This window comes from Podarcis muralis, chromosome 6 (assembly GCF_964188315.1).
Source record: "Podarcis muralis chromosome 6, rPodMur119.hap1.1, whole genome shotgun sequence".
NCBI classification, from domain to species: domain Eukaryota; kingdom Metazoa; phylum Chordata; class Lepidosauria; order Squamata; family Lacertidae; genus Podarcis; species Podarcis muralis.
The window spans coordinates 52,587,381-52,609,964 of record NC_135660.1 but is presented as its reverse complement, the minus strand read 5'-3'; the positions used below and the strand labels follow the sequence as shown (position 1 = coordinate 52,609,964).

Sequence of the window (22,584 nt, the reverse complement as noted above, 5' to 3'; positions counted from 1 at the left end):
GTAACGAGAGACCATCTGCTTTGTGGTTTTTTAAAAAAGAACTCTGCCCCCTGCACTGTAAATGGATGTGTTAGACAGAGCCTGCTTTCCTCACTCTTCAGAATTGCTCTCCTCCAACAAAATATTCAGTTTGGGGCTTGGAAACATCTAGCACCCCATAACATAACAGGAAAGCGGGAGGCGGAGAAAGAAGACGAGTGTTTCTTCTACCACTTCCGCCCCTGCTTCGCCCCTAGTACTATAGCAGCTTCGAGGTTTCCTGGAATCCTTTGCCTCTCGTGTCATGGCGGGGAGGCCAATCATTAAACGACATTTCCCAGCATGCCCCGCGACAGCTAACTGGGCCGGGCTGTGCCGCAAACTCCTGCTTAGGGGTGGGGAGAGCCGTCGGAAAGAGAGGTGCGCGGGCGACGGTCGCTTTACGGCTGCCAGGGTCGGATCCGCTTCCGGAGTGAGCCACCCCGAAGGCAGCCGTTGCCGCCGCTCGCCGTTCCGCGTAACCTGGAGACGCGACAGCGCCGTTCGGCGATGGGCGGGAGGCGATTGTGACAGGTGGCGCTCTCCGTGCCCGCCCCCTCCTCCCTGCCCGGGCAGAGCAGGCCCCTCCAGGCCTGTCGGGATGGAGGAGGAGAGCATGGAGGAGGAGGGGGGCGGCGGAGGAGCGGGAGGAGGAGGCGGCGGCGGAGGAGGAGGAGGCGGAAGCGTCAGTAGCAGCAGCAGCAGCTACGAGGCCTTAATGGACGACCAGAACCACAACAACTGGGAAGCTGCGGCCGAAGCCGCGGGAGGAGGAGGTGGGAGCTACGGGCAGACGCGGCGCCGGCCGGCCTCTGCGTCCCCCGGGGAGCCCCACAGGGCCTCTCTGTCGCCCCACGAGGAGCTGGAGATCCACATGATGTCCGAGGCCGCCAACGGGCCAGGGAAGGGCTGCGAAGCCACGCCGGTCAAGGGGGGCTCCAGTATCAACCTCAACATCAACCCCTCGGCCTCCAAGTTCTGTGAGTGAGAGAGAGGCCGAAAAGGGCCGCCCTCCTGGCCAAGGGAGGCCGGGGCCCAAGCGGCCTTGTTCTGCGCCACCTCCATCCCGCCCCCATCACGGTCGATCTGTTGGGGCTGAGCAGGGGAGGCCAGCTTGGCTCCAGCTCCCCCTTTCATTGCAGAACCAGGAGTGTATGCTAAGGGGGCAGGCACGGAGCATCCCGGCCCATTGGCCCTTTTTTCAGGTCGTCAGAAAAGCCCTGATGCATCTGGCCAGGGGCCCAACTAGTCCAACATCCTGTTCTCACCGTGGCCACCCAAAGATGTCCCAGGGTGCCCACATGCAGGGTCCTCCGCAAATAGTGGCTCCCAGAAACCAACATTCAGTTTACGGCCTGTAAACCCTGTGGCATTGCTCTGTCCTCGCATCTTAGTGAAAGGATGGGGTTTTTTTGCAGGGTGTGTGTGTGTGTAATAACGACAGTTGCTCCCTGGGGTGATGATAATAATAAATTTTATTTATACCCCGCCCTCCCCAGCCAAGGCCGGGCTCAGGGCGGCTAACAATAATAAAAACAAGTTGAATGAATACAAATTAAAAGCAAGATTAAAATACAACATTAAAATGCAGCCTCATCACAGGAGGAGAAAGGAAAAAAGAAAGAGGGGGAGGGAATCAAATTGACTCCAAGCCAAAGGGCCAGGTGGAACAACTCTGTCTTACAGGCCCTGCGGAAAGAAATCAGATCCCGCAGGGCCCTGGTCTTATGAGACAAAGCGTTCCACCAGGCTGGAGCCAGTGTTGGAAAAGCCCTGGCTCTGGTTGAGGCTAATCTACTGTATTTTTCGCACGATTGGACGCACCGGAACATAGGACGCACCTAGTTTTTTGGGGGGGAAATAAAGGAAAAAATTTTCCCCTTTATTTCCCCCCCAAAAGCAGGTCAGGGAAACCGAACCAGGTCGAGGAACAGCGGGATAGTGGCGCTGCGCCTCCCTGCTGTCCCCCGAGCTTGTGGGGCTGGCCGATGTCTGTCCGGCGGGCGGGGCGCTCTGCTTCAGGGCGCCCCACCCGCCAGGCAGCAGGCTGCTATCCGCAGCGTGGGGAGCCTTGTGGGGAACTCCTGCAAGGCTCCCCACTCTGCGGATGTCTGCCTGGCGCGAGGGGCACTCTGCTTCAGGGCGCCCCACCCGCTAGGCAGCAGGCTGCTATCCGCAGCGTGGGGAGCCTTGTGGGGAACTCCTGCAAGGCTCCCCACTCTGCGGATGTCTGCCTGGCGCGAGGGGCGCTCTGCTTCAGGGCGCCCCACCCGCCAGGCAGCAGGCTGCTCTCCGCAGCGTGGGGAGCCCTGTGGGGAACTCCTGCAAGGCTCCCCACTCTGCGGATGTATGCCTGGCGCGAGGGGCGCTCTGCTTCAGGGCGCCCCACCCGCTAGGCAGCAGGCAGCTATCCGCAGCGTGGGGAGCCTTGTGGGGAACTCCTGCAAGGCTCCCCACTCTGCGGATGTATGCCTGGCGCGAGGGGCGCTCTGCTTCAGGGCGCCCCACCCGCCAGGCAGCAGGCTGCTATCCGCAGCGTGGGGAGCCCTGTGGGGAACTCCTGCAAGGCTCCCCACTCTGCGGATGTATGCCTGGCGCGAGGGGCGCTCTGCTTCAGGGCGCCCCACCCGCCAGGCAGCAGGCTGCTATCCGCAGCGTGGGGAGCCCTGTGGGGAACTCCTGCAAGGCTCCCCACGCTGTGGATGTCTGCCTGGCGCGAGGGGCGCTCTGCTTCAGGGCGCCCCACCCGCCAGGCAGCAGGCTGCTATCCGCAGCGTGGGGAGCCTTGTGGGGAACTCCTGCAAGGCTCCCCACTCTGCGGATGTATGCCTGGCGCGAGGGGCGCTCTGCTTCAGGGCGCCCCACCCGCCAGGCAGCAGGCTGCTATCCGCAGCGTGGGGAGCCCTGTGGGGAATTCCTGCAAGGCTCCCCACGCTGCGGATGTGTTCCCGAAGCGCCTGGAGCTCTGCTTTAAGGGCGCCCGACGCTCTGGGAAGCAGGCTGCTATCCGCAGCCTAGACACGGCTAGCGGAGCGCTAATCCCGAAGCTTGGGGCGTGCGGAGCTCAGCGCGCCCCAAGCTTCTGTGCGCTAGCGGAGACCTTGCCGGCACCTAGAAGCTTGGGGCGCGCTGAGCTCCGCACGCCCCAAGCTTCGGGATTAGCGCGGCGCTTCGCTAGCCCTGGGAGAGCCCCGCGACGTCGCGGGGCTCTCCCAGGGCTAGCGGAGACCTTTCCGGCACCCAGAAGCTTGGGGCTCGCTGAGCTCCGCACGCCCCAAGCTTCGGGATTAATGCAGCGCTCCGCTAGCCGTGGGAGAGCTGGGTCTCCCACGGCTAGCGGATAGCTTCCTGAAGCCTGGAGAGCGAGAGGGGTCGGTGCGCACCGACCCCTCTCACTCTCCAGGCTTCAGCGAAAGCCTGCATTCGCTCCATAGGACGCACACACATTTTCCCTTGCTTTTTAGGAGGGAAAAAGTGCGTCCTATGGTGCGAAAAATACGGTAACTTCCTTAGGGCCCGGGACCTCTAGGGTGTTGCTGTTTATGAACCTTAAGGTCCTCCGTGAGGCATACCGGGAGAGGCGGTCCCATATGTACGAGGGTCCTAGGGTGATGGGATTCTGGTTGTACCTGTCTTAACAGGTGAGGCGCTGATGCTCTCTCTTCAGTTGTGGGTTTATGATTATTGTCCAAGTTGCTCCACAGTTAAAAAGTGCTACACATGGAAATGTTGAGAGAATACCAACTATGGGACATCTGTCTGATCTCTGGTGACATGAATTTGTGTGCTTATACACGCTAGAGACTCCTCTCATATGCCTGTCACCATATGTCCTCCAGATGAGGATGGTGCCTCTTACTGCTTAAACTGTTTCCCTGACATCATCACAGTGTGTGCATGAATTGCTGCCCTCCCTAGTTTGGCTACATATGTGGGTATCGTTTTGGCTGTACAGTTCTTCTGAACACCAACAGTCAGATTTATGCAGAATAAGATAGTCCTTCAAATAACCTAATCCCCAAACCATTTTGTTATGTTTAGCACTGCATATGGCTTATTTTACAGGGTAGTTGGAAGGATAGTTTTAATCAAGTGTGCAAGGCACTTGGAGTGCTTGGAAAACTGGGTTATATAAAATGCCTCTTGTACCAGTAGGTTTCCAGAGAAGCTTACAATAAAACATAATCAACAAAAACAATTCAACAACATAAAAGTATAAAAAGTTACCCAATGTGCATTTACTTTTGCATGCGTGCACACACATGCTTATGGAAGTGCATGTTGTTTGCCCTATTGTTTTACTAAGAAAAGTATAAATATTTGAGTTGGGAAAATTGCTATGTAAACTTCTGTGTGTTTCAGGAGGCAATTGAATGCAAACATCTATCAGCTTTTTTGGCTGTGTCCTCCAGTGCCATACTATTCAGAGCCAAGCCATAGATTGCCTTACTGTTACATCTGAATTTTCCCCACCACACAAACAATGAGCAGTAAGACAAGAACAAACCTTGGTTATAGCTCATGATTTGTCTGCAGCAAAAAGGACCATAAATGTGGATTGAGATGTAATGCTAATCCAGACCATGGCTCAATTCCAGTTTTTCTTTTGAGTACCCACATGCTTGTTCACATTTCACCATGGTTTGGCTTGGGGTTAGGTGCAAATGTATAATGTCTCGTATTTAAACATGTTTTGTGTTGAAATAAACATATTAATGTCTCTAGCACACTGATGAGAACAAATTCTTGTTCTTGTATCACAGTGAAAAATGCGTTGCTTGCATCTCAAAAAATACGTTTTTTGCATTATAGAGATTATTTAAATTTAAGACAGCTTTACAGATGTTGCTAAGAATGTTGGTGCAATTATTTTATCATTCTTTTCATTGTGTTCCGTAAGTGCATTAAGATGATTTATTTTCTCTTGTAGTAATGAATGTTATAACAATAGAAGACTATAAGAGCACATACTGGCCAAAGTTGGATAGTGCCATAGATCAGCTTTTAACTCAGTGTCCTGGTGACTACATCCCCATCTCCTATGAACAAATATACAGGTAAGAAAATTTTACAAGCTTTGTATGGTTCTGGAATAAATTATTTTGCATTTTGCATTTGCTGTATATCAACTGTATGCACAGAAGCTACTTTTAATGCACTAGTATTGCATTCTTGGGTAACAATGTTCATTTTAATATTAGATTTCAAGACTTAAGGTTGAAAGGCAGGGTAAAAGTATAATAAAAAAATGAACCAGGTAACACATTTTTGAACCTTTCATTTATTGGAAACTAAGGTGAATAATTTCAAGTAATCTTGGGTTATGCATACAAAATGAAGAAAAAGCTTCTAGCTGCTTCTATTGTTACCTTTCCATATAAGGGATTTGCACCACCCCCTTAATGATTTTGGTTGCCATTTTTATTTATTTATTTATTTATTTATTTGCATCTTTTCCAGCTCTACAATAAACTGCATGCAGAATTACAAAGATTTTTATAACAGTGTTATGATATTGGCAGGTTTATTTTAAGTCCTTTTCCTAATGATCCTTAGCACAGAATTCTCTTTTTTTTACAGCTGCTTGCTTCACACTAGGTCAGCATTTTCATTGAGCTATCCACATTGACCCCAAAATTTCTTTCCTGGCCAGTCACCACTAATTCCTGAAATGCTATATACATTCTAGCTGAGCTAGATAACTCCCAAGCATTTTGAAGAGGTTTTACTTTCTTGACTTTCCCTTTCAACTTCCCTTTTTACCCTTCTGTTGAATTTTGAGAAGGTTCCTCTTTTGAAGTGTATGTGTGTGACTGCTTTCAGTTTCCTTGGCAATTCCCCACTTCCATATATGTTGAACTTGATAGCATTGTCATACAGTATGCATTTGGTTCAACAGGACTTTACATCCCCTCTTTACCAGTTAAATTTAAGTCTTGTGTCTGTTCCCATCTGTTCAGCTCCATTAGGGCAGACATTTTAGGGCATCCTGAAATCTTACATCCCTGACTGCAATCACCCAGTTAATGTGTGTGTAATTTGTCTCCTATTGCTATATCACCTCCTCCTTAGAATGCTTCCTTGATTTGGATTTACAATCCCAAATTCACCATTTTAGCTCGGGTGGTGCGCGATGACAGTATGTCCCTAACAGTTAAGTTACTAGTGTCAGCCACAGTGGTTCTGTAAAGGAGCCTGTCCCTTTTGGGAATTCTAGCTTTTTTGACTATGTCCTCTTTGACTTACAGTGCTGTGTCATCCCTAGGATGCACTTCCTGTGCTTTCTGTAGAGTTTGAATCTAGTGATGACTGTGTGCTGCTTGTTCTCTTTGTTCCACCAGGTTTCCATTATGCCTGGTATATCTATGCTGTTCTTTAAAACCAAACACTTCAGCTCTCCCATCTTGTCTTGGAATCTTCTAGTATTGTCATATACAGTGGTGCCTCTCAAGACGAAATTAATTCGTTCCGCGAATTTTGTCGTCTTGCGATTTTTTTCCGTCTTGCGAAGCACGGTGTTGGGAAAGTTTTGGAAAAGCTTCAAAAATCACCAAAGTCTTCAAAAACCTCAAAAAAGGCTACCACACCGCATTCTATGAGTTGCTCCTCGAAGTCAAGTCGCAACTGTATTAACGGTGTTAAGAAAAAGGAAACAAACTTGCAAGACGTTTCCGTCTTGCGAAGCAAGCCCATAGGGAAAATCGTCTTGCGAAGCAGCTCAAAAAACAAAAAACCCTTTCGTCTTGCGGGTTTTCCGTCTTGCGAGGCATTCGTCTTGCGAGGTACCACTGTAAACACCTATAAATGGTGTCTCTCTCCAAATGTCTCTGGCATAATGTTTTCCACTATGATGCTTTCAGCTCTTAGAATAGCTATCATGTATCCCTACACCTCTGTTACCTAGTTCTTCCCTCTTCCATTGGGACAGATCTATAGATATGTTCAACCCATCACTTAGGGATGATTTGTCCCAGGGGTTCTTTGTTTGTATTGCTGGGTGGTTTTTAATGTTCCAAGGACTGCATTAAGGTTATTTAGAATTATGTTTCAGTGAAACTCTTGCCGGTTTATTTCCTTGACTCAGAATCTCTGAGTGTGTTGATGTCTTAGGTATAGTTCCTGGATCATCTATGATTGTGAAAATTTATGGAATATTCAAGGGCCAGCCAAATACAGTCTGGATTACAATAATTCCTCAAGAGATATGAAGTGGCCTTTTTTAGTTAAAAGGAGCTCGGTGATTTTGGGCAGGGATTGGGTTGTTGGTACCTTCAACTCTGATTCAAATAGCAAATACAGGTTTAATGGCAACACTAGCTTGGCACTGGGGGTGTTGAGAACCCTCAATAAAATGGGCTGAGAATAATGGTTTACTGGAGGACCCCATGGAAATGAACAGAAGCTGTAATGCTGGCAGAATACCCATGGCGCTTAAACTTAAATTCTTTGTTATCCTCTACTTTCCTCATCTCTAGTCACTTGCTATGTGTACACACAGTGGTTTGCAGTGCTTATCTCATGGAGCTTTGCAATGACTCCATGTGAGGCCGAGAGATGTTTGGGTCTTGTCCATGACCAACCAATTTTCTCTATTGCTCACCCAAATATTTGTCTAAAAGCAGCCCAGTGTCTAAAAACAGCATTCTGTTTGCTGTAAGCTGACACCATCTGACTTGTGCTTCATCTGCCCCACTGTAAAATTATCTTTCAGAGAAGGACAGTGGAGGTGACCACTCACTTTTTGAAAATATGGATCAGGGTACTGTCATGTACCAAGTGTCAAAGAAATTGAATGCATGTGCTTCCATTTCCTCTGTTGTGCTGGGAATTCTAACATGGGGCTGAAGAGAGGGAGATATACAGAGTTATACACAATCGATATAAATTTAGTTGTGGTGTACACTAGTCCCATTTATTTTGGTGAAGCTGTTTCATTCTGTTGCTTTATCCTGTTAAGATAGGCTCACTCATGAAAATGTTGCCATCCATTCCAATGCAAGTTGCTGTTTTTGTTTTTTTCCTGTTAAGGACAGGCACACTCACGTAGACTTATTTCCTAAATGCTTTGATTTCATTCACAAGAAACTTGTTAGACTTTTTTTATCTGAAAGTAAAAAAAAAATAATGCATTTTTTTCCTTGGTGATTCAGAAACATCATATTGCATACAGTGGCCAAAACAGCACCATTGACCATATTACACGTATGGGAAACAAAAGAGCTTTGACCATATCATTGCAGAAGTGTTTTACACAATAAAATGAACAAGGGTTCCAAGACGTATGGGGTTTTATTATTAATTAATTAATAAAACTTAATTTTAAAATATTTCATTACCACCAAATAAACACCCTTCTGATTTTTAAAACATAACAAGTTGACGGTTAGCCCATTCTACAAAAAAAGTATGGTACATGTCTTAGTTGTGGTTTGTGTGCTATGGCTTATTGAACCTACCAAGGTACAAAATGACTAAAATTCACTTTGAATGGTCGGTGAACCTTTTCTGTGGCACGTAATACTATTTTTATAGCTTCTTTTGAAAGAGACAAAAATTAGCTTTATTTTGATACCAAAATAAGCCCAATTGGTTGAAAAATAAGCAAAACAGGAGGTTTTTTCCTAAGCTGATGCAGAAATTGCGTTAATCTATATCATGTGAAAATCGAATTTTTAAAAAAATTCTCCTGTGCCCAGTTTTGGACCAAAAAAATCTTAAAAAATTAATTTGAGATTATCTCATAGTTATCTACACATAATTTTTTTTGAAGAAAATCTGAGTCATGAGAGCACAGTCAAGTATTAAAATCAGGTGATTTGGCGTGGAAGGACTCTAGTAGAAAAATGATTATGGCCTTGTATCTGAGAATTGTGGTAGTTGTGTTTCTGAAATTAATACAGTGGTACCTTGGTTTTCGAATGTCTCCGTTGATGAATGTTTTGGAACTCGGAATGCCGAATACCCGGAAGTAAATGCTTCTGTTTTCTAACGTGCATCGGAAGTCTTCTGCTGAGGTACCACTGTATTTTTTTTCAATTTTCTCTGTAAATTTGCAGACTGCCCTTTGTGCCTCGGTTTTCAAATGTTTCGAAAGTTGATCAGTCTTTCGGAACGGATTATGTTCAAAAACGGAGGTTCCACTGTACTTAAAAGTTCAAATGAAGCATTTTGGAGTCCCACATGTTATAATTGTTATTTAAATATAATTTTGTTTTCATTTTACTATTTTACTTTTGATCTGAGAACACTGCATGCATTACTAGATATACTCCCCGTGTATAGTTTTGCTGCTGTTGCAATTTTGGAAAGTTCTTAAACGCAGTAGTATTTGGCAATAAAGGCTTTAGATGTTAAGATCTACATAGATAATAACTTTCAATGGATTTCAATTTTGAGCCCGATTAAATCGATGCGATATGTAGTAGAGATCTGGAGACACACACAAATTGCTTCAGAAGCAACTTCTGTACTTTGGGTGGGACCTGTTTCACCTTGTACTCAGGATACAGCCTTGATTTTGATTTTCTGAGTCATTTGATGTCCACCTGCTGACTACATGACAGCCACTGTCAATGTGAGCAGGAGTTTCTCTGCTGGTTCACATTGGGGCAGTTGCCAGAGAAAGAAAATAAATATTGCATCCCTGAAAATGGCTGGCAACAGTGAAGAAGTCCACACCCAGCATGGATCCTCTTGTCTCCATTGATTTGCATATGAAGAATCATGGTAGTTGTCCTGCCGTCAGTGACAGTGTGAGCAGGGATTGTGATGAAGGTGCTATCCTGTATAGCTCCAAAGTGGGTACGAAGGATCATAGACAACCTTCTTTTTGTTTCAGGCCACATTGGTGAAGGTCTGAATACTTCTAAAACAGCATTCTTTGGTTTGTTACTTGGGCTTGATCTGAAGTGGCTTCATGTCCCTTGATCTGTGGTATTTTCTAGGTCAAGATGAAGGAACAGCTTTATGCTGCTTAAGGTTTTGTGGCTTTGATGGAATTTCAGCCATACTTTAGATAGGTGCTCAGAACAGAACCACTTCCAATGTTGGCCGTCTTAGGTGGAATCTATACCAGTAGCTTTTCATGCAAGTTTTTCTGAGTTCAGTGGGACTTGCTTATATTTTCACACCATTTGTTTTGTTGTGCAAAATTTGTTTCATCAAGAGGCAGAGGAAGCTTGGAAATAGGCAGGAAAGCAGGGTAGATCAATGTTTTTTTTTAAAATGGATTTAAATCAGATTTTTTAAAATTTAAATTGGATTTTTAAAATAAAATGCTTTTGGAGGGAAAAAATCTTTCTAAAGATAGTTTTCTATTTAAGTTACATTATAGTCCAAAGGTTATTCATCAGGAACAATGTCATGGAACATTGATCACAGATGATTGCCCAAATGTGGTTACTACTAACGGCAGAACTGTCAGTTTCCATTCAGAAATAGCATCTTTAAATCCTTGTAATGTGCAGGTATTTCTGTGCTACTTATTTTGTTTGTGGTTTGTAGCTTGCATTGCTGGGAAAGCCAACAAATACTAGCTTAGATTAGTCTAAGCCTTATTTATTTTGATTTTTAGATCTTCCTTATATGGAACAGTTCAAGGTGATGTCAAAATATACATTATAAACAATATCACATACAAAACCAACAGTTTAAAGACTGTAAAAGAACTCACTACAATGATGAGATCAATAACTCTTTAAGCAATCAAGCAATGAAACCTCATCATCCCAACAAATGTTATACGATCACCTAACCTTTAAAACTTAATCCGCTCCGAAGAAGTAGCAGTAAAATATCTGCACTTAAGTGCCTAGGAGTAAAATAAAGGAGTGAAGATTACTTGCTTAAAGTGAAAGACATTGAAGGGGTGTTCAGACTAGTACTTTTCTCTACTTTCCTGCCTATTTTCAAGCTTCCTCTGCCTCTTGATGACACACACTTTTGCCTGACACCAAAATAATATCAAAGTCTGTGCAAAGTAAGCCTCCTTAGGGAGAGCATCCATTGGCATGGGGGCCACCACTGAAAACCCCTTCTTCTTTTGTAACTACTCTCCAGACTTCTGCTGGAGGGGCACAGACAGAAAGGCCTGTAATGACCTTGGGGGCTTGGTTGGTTCATATGAGAGAACTGGGTATAGGGGTCCTGCGCTGTGTGGGGCTTTGTAGGTTTAAACCAGCATTCTGTGCCTAGCAGGGAAAGTGTAAATTAGTTGACAGGAATACCTTTATGTTCAGAAGTAAAGACTCTTTGAAAGAATTAGATGAAGCTGTGGTTAAACTGCATATAGCTTGAGAAAGTGGCCCATGTTAATACAGACTCCAGTCATGTGAATAATTATTTGATGGCTTTCCATAACAATTTGATACAATCAAGCTATTCTATTAAAATCCCAAACATTATATATGAGGCAGCCTTAGCTTTTCAATGTTTGCAAGGCTGTCTGTAGGGAGCACAGGTAGTAGGCTGCTACAAAACTTGTTGGATAAATAGGGTCTTTGTTTAGGATGCGTATTGCTGAAGTTTCCTTTTAATTTTAAGCAGAATTTCTACTGGCTTGACATTTCTTGTTTTTTCCCCCCTGTGCTGCAAACTGTTGTCAATTCATCACTGTTCCTGTATTTATTTCTGCAGTTGTGTGTATAAATGTGTGTGCCAGCAGCATTCGGAACAGATGTATAGTGACCTAATAAAAAAGATAACTAACCACTTAGAGAGAGTCTCAAAGGAGCTGCAGGTAAGAAGCTGCACAATTTTGTTTTCCTGGGATTTGGCATTTTACTGGGAGTAGTGTGCCACCGATCATTTGAAATGATTGTTATCATAGCTGTTACTTATGTAGAACTCAACTAAACCTTATGTGTAATGTGTGAGTGTAGAGCACTAACCTTTGAATGATTCCTCTAGCAAAATGAGGTTTCACTGTATTTGCTTAGGTCCTGTATTTTATAAAACTGTCATGAACCAAAAGTTGAAATAGATGCAATGGAATATTCTTGACTCTTAGACCTCTAGACTTCTCTGGGATAACATAAAAGTGAGCCAAAACCAGTGCAATTATTAATGTATATTTAAATTTTCTAAAAACATTTCCTTAGTGGTTAATTATGGCACATCGTAACCTACCCCGGGTCAGCACAAAAGTGCATTGTTTGCTCCCAAAGCAGCAGACATTACTATATTTTTGCCTGGGTAAATTCCTTTGTGTTTTAGGATTGACCACAAATCCATCGCAGAACTTCAGCTTTGACTTAAAGCTGACTTCTTACTTAAACTGCTGATACACATTTGTTTTTACCTAGCCAATGTCACTTGTGGGTGACATTGCCATCTTAAGAGGAGCTCCCCTTTCTCTTAGAGTATAAAAGTTTCTTTTTGTTCATTCTTGCTTGCCGTCGATGATGGGGGCAAGCATTTAGTTCTACCCTCAGTACTGAGCTACAAATATCCTAATACCTCTATGCTATACATTAAAACATGTAGAGCTGTTTACACTCGTGGTTCAAAGTTGGGCAACAAGGTGCAAAGGAAAGAAGTACATTAAGAGAAAAAGTATAAAAGTGAGTGGTAATAAGAAAAATTGTTAAGTCAATTTCTTACTCAGGGCTTGGAGAAAGATGAGAGAAGTGGCTAGAAGTTCCTATCCCCATGCATGTTTACTGGTTCTTTACTGGAATGTAGGGCTTTAATGGAGGAGGACTCCTGAGAGCAGCTGCTGCAACTACTGTTCCCTTTAATCCATCACTATCTTTTGTTTGCTTGTACTGGCTGAGCGGGGAAAGGCATATGCTTACAGACCCCACCATAACGGAAGTCTAACCTGGTTCAGGGTAGACATGGCCTACTGTACCCCTCTGCTTCTGCAGTCACCTCTTCTTGGTCTCTGTCTGCTCTTCCTCCTGGCTTTGAATGTCCTTTGTAAAAATGACTTTGTTTTTCAAAAAAATCTCTAAAAAATCAAATCCCTTTAAAAAATCTGTGTTGCTTTGTTTTTACTTTTGCCTTTGTTGCTGCTGCTGCTGCTGCTGCTGCTGCCAGTTATCTTCTGTGAATCTGCATTTTCTGCTGTGAACATCATCCAAATACTACTCTGTTATTTCAGATAGATGCTTGGATTAACCTTTGAATTTAACTGTTATTAGATTTCATTAAACTATTCAGTCCTTAGTGATGCAATGCAGTGCAAGAGTTCTGCATCAGCATTGAATTTAGGCTTCCTTCCCGTTGGAAACAGGGTTTTTAGGTCTTTCTTTTCTTTTCTGCAAGCCTTTCAAGGCAGAGGTTGATATGGATAAATTTCAGAGGTGGATGCTGAGATTGATAGGCATATAAAGTTTGTATTATGTTAAATGCACAAGCCTTAATACATTTAATCACCGTACCTACAGTAGGTCTTTATGTAGTTTTTGTGTAGATTTTTTGGGGTCAGGTGTAGTGCCTCTTATAGTCATCCTGATGTATGGCTTGTGGTATCCAACATGCAGTTGCAGTTACCTGGCCTCTCCCAGGCTTTTGCTTTGTGACTGGCTTTACTGTTGCACCCCAATGTTCTGGCTAAATAAATGAATACAAACTTTACACTTGGATCCCACCTTTGTACCCTCGTGTTCAAGGAGATGAACATGTGATTCTCTGGCAGGTACCTATCCAGTACCTGCCAGAGATCCAGGTATCTGCTTTATTTCAGCAAGGTAGTGGTCTTACGTGCCTTCAGATCAGGGATCTTGCAGCCCTGAAGCCTGCTCACCCCCCAAAATATGTTGATCCACATATCAGATTTTATTGTATCTCAATTTGTCAATCTTTGGAATGAATATTCCCATAAGGAGAGGAACAGAAAAGTGTGTGGCAAGCCGCTTAAAAAAAATGCAGGCATTTACTATGGGAAAGGCTAGCTTTTTTCTGGCCTCTTCCAGTCTTCTCCCTGCTCCTCTGTCCTGATAGAGATGGGAAAGTAAACATGATTCACTCCCAACTTCTAAGTTTCTTTAACAAGATGCCATAATTTACATGTAATCTGATGCTTTTTCATGAATTAATTATTTAGACACACACTCTATAATCTGTAAATCTTATTTTCAGCATCACACAATTTTATTGGCAATGATTCTACTGGTGTGAAGTGTCAGTGTATAAAGGTTGTTTGCTAAAAAGAAAACTTGCCGCTGGATAGCACATTGTGCCTCTGAAGCATTATTCCCTAGTAAATTCAAATGTTCAGATACTCGCGTATTGTTTTCAGATACTGTTTTCAGTATATGTTCAGATACTCGCGTATTGTTTTCCTATGGAATAAGGTTGAACATCGTGATTAGTTATTAAAAGTAGTGCTTCCTTATACTTGTTAAAGACTTCATTGCAAAATGTCAACATTGGTAGCTGAATGTTTTGAGGCAGCAGCAGCAAGTGTCCGTTTGTAAGTATTTACAAGTTAAATAATCAGCCGTTTTTAAACAAGATGTTTCTTGGATCTACATTGAGATACTCATGGGAACCAGAAAGACCTGTGTTTATGTATGGTTTCCCAACTGTACTTATTTATTACTTAAGAGATTTATACCCTTCCCTTCAGCAGATATCCGATGCAGGTTGGCAGGAACATGAGACAGCACCTGTTTCATTGTGGTGCCCAGAAAGCACAACTCCTTCTGTCATGTGATTTGCTTAATAATATTAATAGCAGAGAGTGGCTAACATATCTCTGCTATTCTTATTCTGATTCTTATTATTAATTATTAACCTGCCCTTCACCCTAAGGTCCCATAATACATTTTTTATTTGTAAAACTTTTGACCTCCCCTTTTGTTTAACAATTTTTTGTTTTTATGGCACAAATTGGGATCCTGTGAGACTCCTCATTGGAGCTGGAGTTCAGTTTCCATCAGTGCCAGTTAGCAAAGTCAGTGGTCAGATTATGGGAGTTGCAGTCCAACCTGTGGAGTAGGGCCATAGGTTCTCATTCACTGCCCTTCTTGTCATCCTGTTTTTATTTCTCTTGACTAGATAGAAGCTGCCTTGATTGCTCCGTTCTAGACTGGAAAAGTGAGCTTAAAGATCTCACCACATAACTAACTGCATATTGCCCAGGCCTGAGCAAACGGGAGAACGTTTGTGTGTAAAATGTTCACAGTGCTAGGATTTCTGTAGCTCATTCCTTTCCTCTGTTTGTGTTAGGATTTTGGTGATTCCTCTTCCTAGTTCCCAGCGCTGGTAAAGGTGCTTGAATTCTGAAGGGGCCTGCTTAATCATAGGAGGAGCTGATCAGTATCCAAGATGAGGCCAGAGTTGTTGCTGGTGCAATCTTGCACTGGTGAAACTGTAGCAAGGTTTGGCTTGAAAGGGAGGGTAGGGATAAGATAAGCAGGTTAAAGCTGAATGTGTTTGCCTTTCATAGGTTGGCACAAGCTTATGCGTGATCTGTGACAGCCGCAGAGGAATGTTCTGTCTTTCTGCAGGATGTAATATATCATTCAGAGAGTCTTTGCCTATCTCTCATTTAACATTAAATATTGTCATTATTTTAGCACTCGATGGATTTCTTCATAATATTCAGCTCTTATCCCATTCTTCTATATAGTGCAGTGAAGTACTAATTTTGCTTTTTGTGTGACTAGTGACAAGTGAGCTTAACTTGCAGTGAGCAGCCTGAATAGATGAGGTCTACTGTGGACTCTTCACCAGCTAAGGGAGGGGAAAGGGTTTTCCATTTTGTAAATTGTACTGTAGGTGGCAGCAGAATGCTTTCACTGTCTGAATACTGTTTAAACTGCAGAAAAGACAAGATAGATTTTCTCTTTTGAAAACCTCGTAGCTTTCCTGTGCATTAGATTGTCTCATAGATTTACAGAACCTGAAGCTTTGTTCCATACTAACTATTTTCTGTATCTCTTATCACCTCCCTATTATCCTCCACATGCACTACACTAGATACAGCTTATGCCTGATACCTCCCCCCTTTATGTCACATAGTAACTGCTAGGTTTGGTCTAGCATAGTAACAACTCTGTAATTACCCTTCCTTCATTATGCATCTGTAAGCATTCAACAGGTCTTGGAGATAGATGTGGATGACAATCAGTTGTCTAAATATCATAGAAAGGTTGCATAAGTCTACTTGGCATATTGTATTATAATGGATGTTAATGGAATCTGAAGCACAGCCTGAGAAAAACACTTCAGGGGTTTGTATGTACAGTACATCCAAGACCCAGTGCAGTTCTGCCAGAACTGATCTTATGTACTCGGACCATCTTGTCCTAGTGAGCAACCTGGCTTCCAAATTCTGCACCTGCTGCAGTTCCTGAACTGTCTTCAAAGGCAGCCCCTTTGTTGTGTTATTGACGATGTATCGATGTTGTACTTTGACCCTGGAAAACAAAGCAATAAAAAATATTAAAAAAAAAAAAAACAAAGGCAGCCCCAATGCATTGCAGTTGTCTAGCCCGGAGGTTACCAGAGTTTAGACCAGAGCTTTCCAAACTTTCCATGTTGGTGACCCACTTTATAGATGTGCATCATTTGCGACACAGTGATAAAGTTTTACTAGAAAACCGAAACTAACCCCTTTCCAGCCCCGGGAGGAGTGCGAGTAGTGTTTGTGCGACACACCTACACACTGCTGCGACAGACGTGTCGTGACACACAGTTTGGAAAGCTCTGGTTTAGACAACAGCAGTTAGGTTGACTCTATGAGTCACTTGCTAAGAACTAGAAATAATTAAAAATACATGAATTGCTATTTTACAGAAATTTTAAACACTGAAAGTGTTGAACACACACTTCAGAGTTTATACTTGGGCTTATCTGTTGTTGTTTTTTACATTAAATTTAGGAATAGTGGAACTACTGTGAGTGATTTTTCTTTCTTTTTTTGGTCTTCCATTGAGCTATGTCAGAATACTATGGCTTTAGTTTGAGCCCTGGGTGGCTATATATGAACATTCATAATAAACTCATATTACTGATTAGTTGGTAACTAACTTTAACTATTTGCATATATCCACGTGGCATGTAGTTTGGTTTTACTGTATTACCAAGAGGTAGGGAGAATATTGCAATTTCTCTTTTTTCTTGGATTTTTTTTATCAGGCAAAGAAGTATCATGTCCTTCAGGCACAGTGTGGTGACATTCAATAATGGCTAACCAAGTGGTTATATAGGCATATGATAAGATACTGCTTGGTAAATGGCTGTCTACACTGCTTACTTTTTTTAATCAGAAAGGTAGTGCAGTGAACAAAACTATATATTGGCTTTTCTGTCAAAGAGAACATGCTAGGTTTTCGTTTTGCTGCTGCTTCAGATAGAAGGACTGCTTTATTCAGCATTTTATAAAGAATGGAAATGCGGGTGGTTTCTTGAATTTACTTTGCATATATGTCTGCAGCATAAATAAATTTCCCCTTTGGGATCCTTTCTCTAAGGGAAAAAGAAAATGAAACAAACATTTTGTCAAAATATATACATAAACAGCTGCAGGGCTCAATCTTGGTTTCCATAGTGACTGCCTAGCCATCTTCAGGCAAGTGTAACAAAATCTGAGAGTTCCTCCAAACCATGGAACTGCAGGGGCAGAGATTATTCTTGTCCCCTTTTCCCAGCCCCAGAGATGAGCAGATTTGCTTTGGCTCCATCCTTGCTGGATGTAAGTGGAGGGCCAAAATAAGGCACAACTCTGCCGTTCCTGCCTAACTCTAAATTGTGGAGGGGAAGATGGAGATAGGTTGTCTTTGCCTTTCTGCTTTTCAGGGGCATGGGGTCCTTGGCAAGCCCCTCTCTGTCAGGAGCTCGTCCTACTCTCAAATAGGACCCTGGTAGAGACACATGCCTGACTAGCATGTTCTCTCCCTCCTGGTCGATCGTTTGGGAGCTTCAAAAGCTTTCTTCTGCCCGAACATCACAGCGACCGATGCCAACGGACACCGGCACACTTAGGGATCTGCAGAGTGTTCGCGGTTTGCGTAACAGACCTCAGTAACTCAGCATTTTGGCTAATCTACTTTATTTACATATAAACACGCACGGAGCACTACAACATGGCTCCCTCTCTCTCTAGCATCAGACAGCAAAGAGAAAAAGAGCAAAGGACAATAGTCCCACTTCACGGAACACAGTGACACAAATATCCTGTCTCCGTCACTTCCCACTCTGTGGAATGAAAACGTACACCATCATGTGATAGACAACAATCCCATGACTGCAATCATGGAGCAGGAACTCTAACACACTCTATCCCCACACCAGCTCTGCATGCAGTGGATTGGAAGGAAGAGGAGCACATACTTTTACTAGAGGTGTGCAGCACCTTTGCTAGGGCTGAATAGCAAGTGATTTGAGATGTCTTTACCCCTCACTATGGTGAAACGAAATGTCAGCCAAGTGCCCCAAGTTGGCCAAATGGTACTCTGTCTCTGTACTTTTGTGCACACTGTATCTCTGGTTTCTTAATGTTTCTTTAGGTTTGTGGACTTCAAAATGCTGCCTGTGGAACACTGGAAATCAACGGATGGTTATTCTTATTGTTGTTAAAGTAGAACAGTGGATGGGTTGGAAGGGCGGGTTGGAAACTTCCTTTAACTTCTTCAAAAATTCTCTGCTGCTCTGCTTGAAAATAATTTGTCCAAAACTTCTCCAGCACTCTGCAGACAGCCTTGCACGCAGCCATCATCACCTCGTAAGGCTTGCTGGAAGGCAGTCCCCTCCCTCCAAACACAAGCAGGCACTCGAAAGTCAAGGCATTCATTATGAAGCTTCTAGCATGTTAAATAATGTACAAGCAAAAATACCCACCATTGCCACCTCTTAAATTATTTTATGGTAAGAAGCAGCATAAGGCAAACTTTCATTCTCCCCTGAAAATATGAAATTAATCACAGAACTGTAGAGTTGAAGGGACCTGAAGGGTCATCTAGTCCAACTGTCTGCAATGCAGGAATCTCAGCTAAACCATCCAGGACAGATAGCCATCCAACCTCTGTATAAAAACCTCCAAGGAAGGAGAGTCCACAAGCTCCTGAGGAAGTCTGCTCTTGTGCCTTGCAAAACTCTTAATCTTACCTGTTGAATTGAACCTCGGTTAAGCAAAATCTTAGGGACGCGGGTGACGCTGTGGGTTAAACCACAGAGCCTAGGACTTGAAGATCAGAAGGTCGGTGGTTCAAATCCCCGCAACAGGGTGAGCTGCCGTTGATTGGTCCCAGCTCCTGCCAACCTAGTAGTTCGAAAGCACGTCAAAGTGCAAGTAGATAAATAGGTACTCTGGCGGGAAGGTAAACAGCGTTTCTGTGCGCTGCTGTGGTTCGCCAGAAGCGGCTTAGTCATGCTGGCCACATGACCCGGAAGCTGTATACTGGCTCCCTCAGCCAATAAAGCAAGATGAGCGCCGCAACCCCAGAGTTGGTCACGACTGGACCTAATGGTCTGGGTTCCCTTTACCTTTAAGCAAAATCTTAAGCAAAAATGTTATTGGAGCAAGATGTTCTTAGCAGCAGTGTTAGTAGAGGTTTGCAGGTTTTTAGATACAGTCATATTTCAGGTTACGAACGCTGTGGGTTGCGCGTTTTCAGGTTATGGACCGCACTGAACCCAGAAGTACTAGAACGGGTTACTTCCAAGTTTCGGTGCTCGCGCATGCGCAGAAATGCTAAATTGCGCTTTGTGCATGCGCAGAAGTGCTGAATCGCATCACGCGCGTGCGCAGACGCGGCGCTGCGGGTTGCGAATGCTGCGAGTTGCAAATGTGCCTCCCGCACAGATCACGTTCGCAACCCGAGGTCCCACTGTATTTCTGTAGTCCTTCATATGGAAAAATTGTGCCTCCCCACCCTCAGTTTCTTTCTTTTCTGGGTGATACTAATCTTTTCTTTATATAAATGAAATGTTAGCTAATCATCACTTTTTCTGGTTGACCTTATGTTGTGGTGTTTTTCTCCATTTCCAACCGTTCAAATGGTTGAATGCATTTCAGTATTTCATTTTGAGTTTAGCATTGAGTAATTTCATCCTGAAGGGGTAATTTTAACTTGTTAAGACTTGAAACTGAAAGGTAGGACTTAGGTTTGGCTTCCAGCATCAGTGCAAAACCATCCTTTGTACCCTAATCATAGTGCTGGAAATAATCCTCCCGTATAGTAGCTTGTAGAAGTGAAGCATAACTTTTTAAAAAGAATAATGATAATTCATACAGAGAAATTTCAAGCAAACAGATTGGCAATTCTTAAATACTGTTGCTGGAAAAGAAAAGGAATATAATGAAGAAAAAGGAACATGCTTCAATAAGAAAGTATCAGCTGAAAAAGTTTGTGCTTAAAAATAAGTATAATGCTGGAAGACCTGTTGCCCTTGCAAGTCTGTTTGAAAGTTGTTACAGTATGCACTTGATCTAATAATGAATTTAATTATGCATACAAGAACTCCCTAGGTATCTTTTGAACTTCTTCACAGTTTATATGAATTTTTAATTTAGCAGTCTCGGAAAATCACTTTTCATTCTATACTAAGGAAAACTGACAGAAATACTGTGAGAATCACATTTTTTTTATGCCAAAAGATTGTCTCTATTATACATTAGGTTTTGGAAATCTTTTCTACAACATGGGATAAACATTTTTGCGGGCAGAGGGTATATGTGAAGCAAAGGGTTCTGGTTTTTGCAGATGTGATTCAAAATTAAACTAAATTGAAAAAAAAATTAAACTAACTCTCAGTCGTATTTTCAGAGGGGTAACGTAGCTGTGTTAGCCTGTTGCAACAATTTCCACCAATTCATTGTGCAGCTTGTTTAAAAAACCTTAAGTGTCAGCAATTAACTTATTAGGGAGTTCTTCAGATAGTTGTATTGGTTTGTATCTAGCATAGCACTGCATCAGGGTTGCGTCTGCGCAAGAATTTCTGCTTGCAAAGTGGGACTTCCCCCCTCTTCTTCCCCTATACACTCTTGGCATTATTTAGGGGTTCTCCCAACCCTCTGGAACAGATTTGAGGAGAGCGCACACAGGGGCAGGACTGGAGGGATGGAAGTCCTGTTGCACAAGTGGAAATCAGTTTGTGCTAGACAAGCTTCCCTCCATGAATTGCATATGCAACTTGGGATTTGTTGAGCCTGAGTTTTATGCTTTACCTTTTTTAAGAGAATTACTGTTGAATTTTGATGTGTATTCAGCATATTCAGTTACAAGTGGAAGAGCAAATGCTCCTCCTCAGAACAGAAATAATTACATTAAATTGATGCCGACTTCTTGGAATATTCTGAAGTGTCCCTTTCAAGAAGAGATCCTTCAACCCATAGCAACAAAGGAAGATTTTCTTTCTTTCTTTCTTTCTTTCTTTCTTTCTTTCTTTCTTTCTTTCCTGCCATCACTTGAATTTGTTCTTAAACCTTCCCACACTTGACGTCATCAAGACCCAATTATGATTGCTAAAAGCATTTCTTGGTCAGTAAGTGTTGCAGTAATTGTAATGTTAGTGCAGAATAGAGTACAGATATAATGATTCCTTCAACAATTCTTAGATGCTCTTTAGGAAAATTAGGATACAAACACACATTCTTTTGCTTGAATATAAATAATAATTTAACCGGATTTCCCCTCCCCCCTGAAAAGTCTAATAGAATGTGTGTGTACTGATGTTCTTCATGCTTTATAAAACCTGGAGCAAGTAGAACCTGGACCACTATGGTGCAGTGCCTCAGCTCCAGATTCCAGCCAGCCATGCCCTTTTCTGGGATATTCCATACCATCCCCCTGTCCCCTGCAACAGACATTTGACATTCTGTGGCTACTGAGCATGCTCAGTCCTCATCGGCTTGGTTTCAGGTCCTCTCCCTTCCTTAGTATTCTCTGCCCACCACATTTTTTACCTACAAACATTGGGGATTTGCCCAAGCCTGCTGATAACTTCCCAATTTGGTTACATAAGGTTACGCACTCATGGAGTGATTTCACTGTTGGTATACAGCAGGTTTCTGAAAGTGGCACTCTGCAGACCACTTGGAAAAGTGAGCGTAATCAACCACCTGCTAATCACCTGACACCAGATAATTGAAACTTCAACTCATAGCAGTAAAGGAAGATTTTTTTCTTTCTTTCCTGCCATGACTTGAATTCTTTCTTGAACTTTCCCACACTTGACATCATAGGACACCAAGCATGGAAAAGTGTCCTTGGTTCACTCAAAACATCCTGGCTGGCCTAATGAAGCCTGCAAGCTGCAGGCTACCCATCACTGATTAATATGATATTATATCAGCAGATACAGTGGTGCTCTTTTTGGCTCTCCCTGCACATTTTCAATTTTTGAGCAAGCTCTTTCCCCCCACTTAAGGACAAATTAGTAGTGCATTTAGCCAATATGACCCTAGATATTGTATTATTTCACCTTATTTAGTCTTGTTTTTTACCTGCAAGTCCAACCTGGTTACTTCATTCTAGTAAGGCAGCTATGTTTTCTTTCTTGCAGGCCAGCCCTCCAGACATCTACATCGAAAGGTTTAACATAGCACTTGGACAGTATATGGGAGCATTACAGAGCATTGTGCCTCTTTTCATATATATGGTAAGTTTTTAGACT

The 22,584-nt window shown here is 43.1% G+C and overlaps 1 protein-coding gene across 3 annotated transcripts in view; it reads left to right on the top strand.

Annotated features, from left to right (window-relative positions):
- The first annotated feature begins 396 nt into the window (after positions 1–396).
- Positions 397–22,584, top strand: part of CACUL1 (CDK2 associated cullin domain 1) — a 38,659-nt gene continuing 16,471 nt past the window's right edge. Inside the window, exons 1-4 of one of the 3 annotated variants that reach the window (XM_028730112.2) lie at positions 397–998; positions 4,949–5,075; positions 11,653–11,755; positions 22,474–22,569. In XM_028730112.2, the coding sequence (XP_028585945.2) occupies positions 620–998; positions 4,949–5,075; positions 11,653–11,755; positions 22,474–22,569 (705 nt within the window). In that variant the 5' untranslated portion in view covers positions 397–619. The remainder of the gene's footprint in view (positions 999–4,948; positions 5,076–11,652; positions 11,756–22,473; positions 22,570–22,584) is intronic. The other 2 variants (XM_077930282.1, XM_028730110.2) reach the window with 2 other exon arrangements.